Genomic DNA, 10,932 nt, shown 5'->3' with positions numbered 1-10,932 from the left:
GACAGATCTCGGAAACATGCTCCAGTGCTACAGAAATAGGCATCAAGTACTCTCAACAATAAAAGTTTCAATTACTCTTCACTGGTATATGCAATGCTATTCATTTCAAATTCCCAGTCAAAATAATATAACCCTTACTTGAAACAAGAGTATCAGCGTGAAAACCACACACATACCCCACTACTAAACATCAAAAATCAAAACATCCTACTATTATTGTCCAGTGAAACGTGGAATGAAAATGTTACTGTTAAGTTTTAGATGGCTAAAAAGGTGTATAAATGAGAATGTTCTTAGCTGCGTGTAAAAAGCTAAGAGGGCCAGTTTCAACAGCTTACAAGCTAAAGGACAATCATAGTTTAAATATTATTTTTATTCTTGAGTCAAGGAGACAAAACTTGAGTGACATATGGTTTAAACCATATATGTACCTGGCATTCTTCTAGCTTCCGAACAAACTTCTTTGTATTTCCTTCTTCAGCTCTGATGCCTTCTTTGATTGGCTGTATTTCTTTTTCCATCTCACCCACCTAAATAGAAGCATATATCAGCATACAGCAGAATGTCCACAACAGATTGGGAGTAATTTAAAGTATGTTTCATATGAGGAAACATTTTAACAAGACATTTACCACTGCCCATGCCATTTTATGTTTCAAATCTTCAAGATGATTTCGCATGTCATTCACAAACCCAATGCTTTTGTAACGTTCCTTTTTTTCACAGTAAAGCAGCTTAAGTTCTTGAAGACGCTTAAAAAAGAAAAAAAGAAATAGATGTTCAATGAGTGCAAAAGGTTGTTGTATAGTAAGAAATCTTGGAAAGATTTTTTTTTTTTTTTAATTTAAAGTCACTGAGAACTAATCAAATCAAAACTATGTAGTTTAACTCCTATAGTTATTTCAGTGCTCAGATCTGTACTAATAATTACTTTAACTTTTACATACCTCTACTCCTTGTTCTATCTGATTACATGTATTTTCTTTAGTTTTCATAATAGATGAATAATCTTCTTTCATTTGTTCCAGCTGGGTTGCCTTCATAAAAAACTAAAAAGGAATAAAAAGAAGCAGATGTCAGATACAGCAGCTTAACTAAGTGACATTTAAATAACTACCATAGAAAGACCACTCAGCCTAACCTCGATGCATGGTGAATGATACCCCATGTAAAATAACTGGTGGGGTATTTCTGAATAATGATCTAACTCAGCAGTGTCCCAATTTTTTTTTTTTTAATTTATCATGTCTTTAGAGAAAAGAAACTTCAAAAAAACTGGTTTTGGAAATGGATGACTGCTACAATCGGATTAGTGTACTGGGTCTGGCTGGAATGGAGTTAAGTGTCTTCACAGCAACTGTTATGGTGCTGTGTTTTAGATGTGTGACCAAAACAATGCTGGCAATAGCTAATGTTTTAGCCACCACTGAAGTGTCTGTTTAGCATCAAGGCCTCCTCTTTTGCACTCTGTCCTCTCACTGCCTAGACTGGCAGGGAGTGCAAAAGGTTGGAAGGGGATACAATCAAGATGATGACCCCAACTAACCAAAGAGGCATTCCATCCCATAACACATCATTGTCCTGGTTTAACCCCAGCCAGCAAATAAGCACCCCACAGCTGCTCACTCACTCCCCTGCAGTGGGATGGGGGAGAGAACTGGAAGGGTAAAAGTGAGAAAAATCGTGGGTTGAGATAAACACAGTCTAATAAAGCAAAAGCTGTGCACACAAGAAAAGCAAAATAAGGAATTCATTCACTCCTTCCTGTTGGCAGGCAGGTGTTCAGCCACCTCTAGGATTAAGAATTCTGAATTTTCTCTCCTACAAATGACACCTCTAAAAATTAGAAATCAGTATTTTCATGTTTAATCAAAATGTTAAATGATTTTTCTTACCTTGTACTTGTCACCTTCATTTTTAGACTGTAAAAAGTTCTTACTCATCTCTTGGGTTAAAACAGACACAGGATTATCTACCTGTAAAAACAAATTACTTTAATTTTATTTTAAGTAAAGAAGTTCTCATGTAACTGCATATCCATGAAAGTGAGCAAACCATCTCCCTGTTCCATGCCCAACAATTCAGTAATAAGCTGAGATATACAGATCCAGAAATTAAGATTTATACTCCTCTCATATATTTTTAAATAAATAAATAAATAAATAAATAAAACCAGCTCCATCAAGTACAAATTAGAACAAGTACAACTAAGGAACTGTTTCCAGGAGGATAACTGATGTCTAGAAAGGCATTGCCTGTTTTTTCAATTTTTTTTTTTTAACAAGATCAGCATTAGAAATTTTGTCCAGTGCTGTTTAATTTCACATTATTTAATTGATCAAAGTATTGCATTAAATGCAATGAACTGCCCCATATATTCTTACAGAAGTTTCCACAAAATAAAATCAATATATACTAACAAAAGTTTATATTATTTGAAAGGCTGAATATGTTGAATATTTCAAACTTCATATGCACTACCTGATGTTTCCTTAATCACTTAAGCAGTAAAAACTTACTCAGATTTCTGCAACAGCAAAAAAAATGAAATGCTCCAGGTATGAAAGAAATCTACATACATAAAGACTTTTATTAACAGGATACATGACTCATGGCTCACAGATGACAGCAAATACTTATCTGTCTGGGACGGAATTGTATTCTGCACTGTATGAGGTATAAATTTCAATTTTCTTTTAACATTGCTTTTGATCATGAAAGAACATGGTAGAGGTGAACTTCTCGCATTTAATGAAATAGAACATGGCTCTTTAATTGAAGAATCATAACATCACATGCTGACATCTTAAGCCGCACTGAATTTAAACACTGTAACAATTACCTGTATATTAAAGTGGTCCAGTATTCCTACAAGTTCTTCTTTCTTTGAAGAAATTAAGGTCCCTAATGGTAAAAAAAAGATAAGAAAAATACCAATAGGTCCAAAGTACAGAGACATATAATGCCCTAGCCTTTTGTTCAATCTAGTGGTTCCATGGTAGGGGGACTGGAACTAGATGATCTTTAGGGTCCCTTCCAACCCAAACCATTTTATGATTCTATGATTCTAATAAATATAAAAAATGAGATTAGTATTTTTGTAACACAAATTTAGTCCTAAATGAAAAACATTCTTTGGCTGGGTTTTTTAATCTTACCAATATATCTGCATTTGTACAGAAAGGCTTTTAATTGAAGTTCCTCCCTGCCTCACAAATCCTCTATGACAGAATTTAGGCAAATCAGCAAATTTAACAAAAACTCAAAAAGACTAAAAACTATGTTCAGCCTCATCACACAAGCAGATTTTCACAGACAAATACTGTATGACCTCACATTATGCAGAACCTGACACAACTGCTTTTGATATGCTAAAACATTCTTAGTCTAAGGTAAACACAAAAAAATGGACATCATCATCCTTGAATGACAAATGAAATAAGAAATATCATCTGTTACTAACCCCAAGGCACTTAAAGCAATTAAAACATTTAAAGAGCTTCAAAGACTGAAAACAAAATAAACCACCACCAACCAGATTTGCTTTTCAGTCTGTAACTTCTGCTTCCATCCAGATTAATGTGCTGGTTCACAATAATAGAGTCACCATACGCTTCTGGTTTAAATGCATCTCTACCCTGGTTTCGCAATGTTATAGTAATATCTGCAGAACTAAAAAATAAAATAATAAAAAAGACAATAACTGAAATTAATTCTAAATCTAAAAAAAAAAAAAAAATTAAAAGTCAGAACATTTTAATTTTCCACAAAAATTCTCATGTCTTGTACAGCTCACAACTGGAAGTCAGTCATAGTACCAATTAGAACAACTTATATTTATGTTGTTTGAGCCAAAACAGCACTGGAGACACACGGACAGAAAGGCTGCCATACACTGACCTGTTTGCACCTTCTATGCTTCAGATAAATCATGAGCCAAAAGCAAATAGTTCTGAGAACAGATTTCCCCCACCTTCCCTTCCCATCTGAGTGCCTCCATCTCTAGGTTGCAGAATCAAGTTGCTTTTGGTTGTTCTCCTGTTTTCAAACTGGCTTCTGTAGAAAACAGTAGCTTAGTTTCTACAGCCATTGCTAATCAAAGTAATCTAGAGCAGAATGCTTAAGGTGTTCTAGAAAAGATGAGATGTGGTTTCAGTTCTGAATTCAGATTTTCTGCTTCTCAAGTGAATGCTGAAACATTATTATACACAAGGCAGGTACTGCCAAGACTTTTACTCCAAGCACCTTTGAAAGGAAAAGCCTAGGGCTCTGAGTTACAGCTTTATGTAAATGTAAACTTTTAAATCTCCTCTCGTAACTTTTTATTGATTCCTCTAAACAGTTATCCCCACTCCTGCAGCAGACATGAGTCCACTTCCTGCATGTTTAATAATCCACCTGTATGTCAAGGTCTTCATAAGAAAGACAGAAAAAGAATCAACCTCACTGCTCGCAGAACAATGATAACTAGTTTCCTGTGATTTTTTTTTTTTTCTAATGAACTCAATTCTGTAGGATATTCAAGTACATCATGGAAGTAATACACAAGAACTAGGCAACACATAGGACAACACTATGTTAGATAGATCATAGATAATGGTATACTACCAGTAAATTACTGTAAAATTTCTAATGTGGCTTTTGTTTGTAGTTTTGGGGTTTTTGTTTAAACATGGTCTCTCCAGTGTTATGCTTTTTATTCAAATCTAGTAGACCCAATAAGAGAACAGAGAAAACAAAGGTGAACAGAAAACTGATCAGCTAACCTAAATCACAATCACTCAACCTGTTCAACTTTAAAACTAAAAAGGAAGTTTTACTTACGTCTCTCCATCTCGTACAAACATTTTTAGTGAGGAACCTCTATTAGTTGCAGTGGCTTTTCCACCAAGTCCAACAATAAGAGCAGTTAATACAGAACTTTTTCCACCTGTAATAGAAGCAATTAACTCTTTAAAAAAATAAGTTCTTGTAACTCTTTATCCAGTTCACCCATTTTATAGATTTTTGTTTGCTTATATATTCATGCACTTAAAGTCCAAATTCTGTCTTTATTGAAGAAACATATAAAATAGCAGTAACTCTAAAAAAACATCCATACTTCTAAGATTTTCCCTAAAAAAAAAAAAAACCCCAAAAACATGCTGAACCAAACTTCTGTTACTTCTGTTCAGCAATCTGCATCTAACAAGATGTCCTATCTCAGGACAGAAAGAATCTGCCCTTCCTTACAATCACACAGAAAACATGTATACAGCAAAATAAACCAAATTACCATTTCTATAATTATCTGAAAGGTTTTAAGCTCTCCTTCAAAATTTATGTTTTATTTTTTTTAAATCTCGCTCCAAAAGAAGTTAACTTGCATAAATAACTATAATTTCCTTCTCCTATAACAGTTTCCACATGACATATACTTGGACAACTACTGTGTAAACTTAATAATGAACATATGAGTACATTTAGTTTAAACATACATTTATTTATGATTTAGCTATGAAAAGATTTATATTCACATTATCTTTTGCAAATCTCCAAATTTAATACCCAGTTTTTCCACCAGCCTTGAACTACTGGGAGAGTAGATAGAACCTGTGTGATTCTCAAGTCCAAAACTGAATCCATCTCCACCCCTAAAAGATGGCTAGCATTTATTTTTCAAATAAAAATTACATCTTCTAAATTATTAACAAAAATGTTCTTTGACAAAGAAATGATGCATTTAATACTTACTCCCATTGTTTCCAACAACAAAATTGAGATTTGATCCAAACTTAAAAGGCCCCAACATCGAATGGCACATAAAGTTCTTCAGCTGGATACTTTCAATTATCCCAACTTCCCCTACAGTCTAAAGAATTAACAATTAAATCTGGTGTTACGTATGCATTTTAATGAGATATAATTTATCAGTTTTAAATAGAATGAGAATTCAAATGACACTATGATATAAAACATCAATGTTTACAACCAACAAGGAAATTAGAAGGGTTTTGTGACACCATGAAAAGTTGCTTGCTTCAGAGCAGTTATGTAATAAAATCAGAGGACAACAGTTACCAAAGCTGATCACTCAACTATAGTCACTTTCAGTTCTCTTCATAAGTGACTTATAATTAATAAAATATAAAAGATTAAGAGAATAGATTCCATATAGTTGTCACAGCAGCAATGAAGAGCATCATAGAAAGATTTTTTTTGTGACTTGAATAATACTATTTTGTGACAATTCTTAGCACAGCTTAGAATGACGGAAATTAAATTAGATAAGGAAGAGGGAAATGAAACTGAAAGTAGGACAGCATACTGTTCAACTGGTGAAGTACTGTTTTGTCATGAAACTTAAATTTTATCACGAATGCTTCAGAAAAGCAATGTTTTCTAAGAAAGCAACATCCTCAGGAAAAATAAACAAACCAGTGACACAGAACAGATGCTGGCCAAGAAAATGAAGCGAGGAATTAGACTTCTGCATACCAAAAATTGACCACAGTGTCTTATAATACACAAGAGAGCATTTGCATTCTCAGAATTTTTTTTTTTTTAAATCCTCCATCAAATTAGAATTAAACTATTACAGAAAAGCAGAAAAAAAACGATATCCCTGTTTTCAAGTTTCATTTTCATCAAAATATGCATCTCAAACACTATTTTTTAGTCATTTGAAAGGGTCAGCTATGCAAAACAAGTATTTGGTGCTGATTTTAGCAAACAATTGTTTTCTAAATATTTTACCTGCTTTTACTGCAATCATAAACCAGATCTACCATACTTCTATTAAACACAATCTGTTTCTTTAATTTGACAACTTCAATAGCATTCGTTCTATAAAACCAGAACACTGTTATTTTATGATTAACTGTAATAACGACATGACCCAAAAGAAATAAGGTAAGAATGAACTCATGCAGAAGTACTCATCTCAAGACATTACCTCTAGTTTCTCTTACACCACATGCAAGACATTTACTTCAACGTCAACAAAAATCACAGAACTATTTTATATCAACTTTTTCTTACATATCCCCCCGACCTTTTAAACAACTTACCGACAGTAAAGAGCAATTACTATCAGCTGATGACTGTGAATTCTCTTCTTCATTAGATTCATCGCTATGTTCATCTGTGTATTTTTGTCTCTTCCTTTTACGGGATCCAGGCTTTGAAATACTTACTTCCTTTCTCTTACCCATGAGTACTGAAAAATGAAAGTAATGAAAGATTGTAGGTTTCAGCCTTCTAGATGAAAATACACCTACTGATAATAGCACAGACATAGAAGTTTATTTACTTCAGTAAAAGAAATATTAAGATCATATCAAACATTGCAACAAACAAATGCAATACTTCTTCAGAACTGAAATCTCAGTGAATTTAAACCTAGGCTTACTATGAAGAAGTTGTATTAGAACAAAAGAAACACAACCTCATTATTCTCATCAAGCTGAATTTGTTTGTTGGTTAACAATAAAATCAACTTCGATTCTGTTTTGCTTGGAACATCAGACTTGGGATATCTGCTAGAACTGTTTTTGGTTAGTAAAGGAGTTGAAGATTAACATGTAAAAAGTACCTAACTATCACAGTATGATCAGCAGCATCAGTGCAGGTTTGATTAGAGAGAGCTGCACAGACAAAAAGAAAATGCATTAATTATATGTGGTTGACAAACACCTAGAAAATTAATATGCAGAACACATAAAAGTAAAATAAAGGAAAATCTAGATTCATAGCACTGTTCCTGTGCTGTTTCTTGCACACAGCCACCCTGCTTTTGTGAGGCAGCGTAATGTGATTACAGTAAACAAAATGCTGTTATTTTACTAATGCGGGACAACAATTCTTTATATAGGAAGCCTATGTATATATTTCCTCTATAAATTAATAACAGCACTAAAATGAATAGTCAGAAATTAATCAGCAAAAGTAACAAGGTCTACTAAAGTCTCATAAAACTGAAACAACAGCATCAAGATTAGTCAAAATCTCACATTTTCTGTAACTGTAAGCTCAGAGCATGTTTTTTTTATTCCCCCAAAAGTACATATTACATTCCTCAGATCTACAGTCTCAAAGCACTACACAAAACATGGAAGTTCATGTACTTTTGCCCAAAGTAGAAGCAGGGTCCTGTTTATACAAAGGCAACACACAATCTTTTTATTTGCCAGTACTTATGTCACCTACTGGTAAGTGCCCAAAACAGGTTAAAACTGACATTAGATGCAGTTTTCTAACATCAAAAAGTTTCTGAAATGGAGTATGTTCTCCTACTGAAACAACTCTACTAGGAGTTTCTACTACTCCCTTCTAGGAAAGATGGCAACCAGCTTAAATGCAACTCAGCAGTTTGAGCAAAACTCAGAGGCATTAAATGTAATTAATATCCACTGCTATAGAAAGATGACTGCATGTCACATGGCCTAAAAGTAGGCTGAGTTTTTTAAATATTTATTTATTTATTTTAATGGGGTGGGATGCCAGAAAGGAAATAGTGACCTTCATTAGGAGCATTTCATATCCAAAGTTGATATCATATGCCATGGTTTGAGACCAAATTGACTATGTGGAAACTAAACACACTGGGGGCTTGGACACCAGAACAATTCTAGTCATAGATACATTTAATGATAACGAATGACTACTTCCTTGTCCTACAGGACAGATGGGATGATCCAGGAGACAAGGCAGGCAGGTCAGCCTAACAGTTCCTAGCATGATGTCCTGTGTCCTGCAGGGGAGATGACATGGTCTGTGAGAGCTGGGTGGATCAGCACAGCGGTTCCAGTTGTGCTCTGCACAGCCTCAGGGCCCCACAGGGACACTTCATTAAAGCCCTCAGGCCCTCCCAGAGCTTCTCTGTAGGTCTTGCTCCACATTCTCTCTTTAAATGTTTTAAGATTAGTAACTTGAAGAATCTACAGAGAACTCAATGAAATAAAGACTGTTAAATTACGACACAAGAACTGGCACTGGAACGCAGATGAGCAGTCTTTCCTCCCTCTGCCTCTTCTGCTTCTCTCATCTCTCTCAGTTCAAGCAGCTTTTTATACAGCAGAATAATAAACTGTCTCAAGATACTGATTCTACTGAAAATTAACATAGGAAAAAACTTTTTTCTTTTTAAATGAGGTAAGTTCCCCAACCATTTCACCACGCAGATGTGTACATTTGCGTCACCAGGGAGAAAGAGAGTGCTTCTCTGAGCAGCTTTTTTTACTTGTCCTATCTTAACGTTCTGTTCAAACTATAGCCTGATTTCAGCTGACTGAAGGTCAGACACCTCATACCACCAAGCATTACAGACAATAGCATTTATTATATGAAACACCACAGACGTTAAAAATTGTTACATCATTACAAAGAGCATTTAATTGCTATTCTAGATATTTGTTGACTTATATAAAATACAGTGTCTAATAATTTCCTCATTAATTTTCTTTGACACAGCATCTAAATGATAAAGAAAAAATAATATGCAACTCTTTTCATTAAGTGCAATGAACATAATTCAAAGCAAATGCAGAAATGCAATAAACTTCCCACCTGACATTTTTACAATAATTTGGTATGGCCAAGATCTCAGACCGAATACTGAATTATTATGATGTCCATGAGGTATTTACAGGTAATCTGTCATTTCCATTCTATGTTAAATAGTTTAATACCACACACAAAGAAACCAAGGAGAAAATACACTTCATGATTCAGTTACATACCTTTTGCTACACTACTTTTGGTTTCCTACATAAACATGCCTTTATGCTTAAAGTACTTAGACCAGGAAAGAGTCGCTTGTATGCTCTTGGAATTTATCCATCACCCAAATAAGAAGACAAGTATTCATTCAGTCTGCTGGTCCATTCAAATATCTCTCTAGAAAGAGGAGAAAATACAAGATTTAAATGTTGTAATTACTAATGTCCAAACTAAAGATCAGGACTAGGAGCTCCATCGCTATACCGTTTCTATATTTGAGAAAATGATAGTATAAGAGCAGAAAATGGAACAAAACAACCTAGAAAAAAAACTCACTTGTGTAATCTAAGCACAATGAAAGCAAAGGACCAAACGGTCCACACCCTGGAATTTTGAAGAGCTAGTACTGCAAACAAAACTTAACTGAAACTGCAAGCAAACTTTATTGAAGTAACCCCCAAAATTATTATGACAAGTACCAGCAAATGTAATACCTACACTGAGAACAAAAAAAAAAAAACAGAAGGAAAGAGAAACTGACAGCAGCAACAAGGAATCTACTAATAAGACTTCTCAAGAAAGAATACTTTAAAAGCTAAAAATAATTAACATTAAGAAAATTTTTAAAAACACTGAAAATGACACATACATTTCAATTTTATCTTTAGATCATCTTGACATTTTTGACACAAAAAGTTTTTTACATTAATTGCTCCCAAAACTCGTCCTCTAAGATACCCCTAGTTTTCTTCATTCCACGGACAAGGCATCATATTTAAAAACTGAAGTCTAAATTTATGCTTATATTGCAATATACAGTGGGACTATGTTAATGGAAACTTCTGATGACAGAGTCAGGAACATCAATAATTCAAACAAGAACCTGACTGTTACTCAGAAAGAGAAAACAAAAGCACTGATTTAATAGAGAAAATGAACTTTACTCTCAGGGAATGTAAGAACATACAGTTAGGAATAAAAACTGGAGCTATAAATTGGGAGCTAGTAAGGGCAAGACAGATCCAATTATAAAAACATCACAGGATCACTACAAACTATTACAAGTAATTGTTATGCACGTAATGAGAGTACAGAAGAAAAAAGCAATCCCCAAATGTGCTGTATAAAACTATTAGGACTATTAGGTGTTGCAAGAGAAAAGTATTTACCCTGTTAACATCAAAGTAAAGGAAAACAGAGGCTGCATCCACTGGAAGCAATAGGCACTGATGC

At 34.1% G+C, this 10,932-nt stretch overlaps 1 protein-coding gene across 2 annotated transcripts in view; it reads right to left on the bottom strand.

The window, feature by feature from the left end:
- SMC6 (structural maintenance of chromosomes 6) overlaps window positions 1-7,193 on the bottom strand; it is a 29,285-nt gene extending 22,092 nt beyond the window's left edge. Inside the window, exons 1-9 of one of the 2 annotated variants that reach the window (XM_010163535.1) lie at window positions 7,050-7,193; window positions 5,734-5,851; window positions 4,825-4,930; window positions 3,536-3,672; window positions 2,843-2,904; window positions 1,896-1,976; window positions 948-1,049; window positions 633-752; window positions 432-530 (exon numbers count right to left, since the gene is read on the bottom strand). In XM_010163535.1, the coding sequence (XP_010161837.1) occupies window positions 432-530; window positions 633-752; window positions 948-1,049; window positions 1,896-1,976; window positions 2,843-2,904; window positions 3,536-3,672; window positions 4,825-4,930; window positions 5,734-5,851; window positions 7,050-7,193 (969 nt within the window). The remainder of the gene's footprint in view (window positions 1-431; window positions 531-632; window positions 753-947; window positions 1,050-1,895; window positions 1,977-2,842; window positions 2,905-3,535; window positions 3,673-4,824; window positions 4,931-5,733; window positions 5,852-7,049) is intronic. The other variant, XM_029083915.1, reaches the window with a different exon arrangement.
- Between the last annotated feature and the right edge of the window lie 3,739 nt (window positions 7,194-10,932).

The sequence above is a fragment of the Antrostomus carolinensis genome, unplaced genomic scaffold, assembly GCF_000700745.2.
Source record: "Antrostomus carolinensis isolate BGI_N321 unplaced genomic scaffold, ASM70074v2 scaffold11212, whole genome shotgun sequence".
NCBI classification, from domain to species: domain Eukaryota; kingdom Metazoa; phylum Chordata; class Aves; order Caprimulgiformes; family Caprimulgidae; genus Antrostomus; species Antrostomus carolinensis.
Note: the sequence above shows the minus strand (reverse complement) of the source record. Positions and strands in the feature narration are given on the sequence as shown.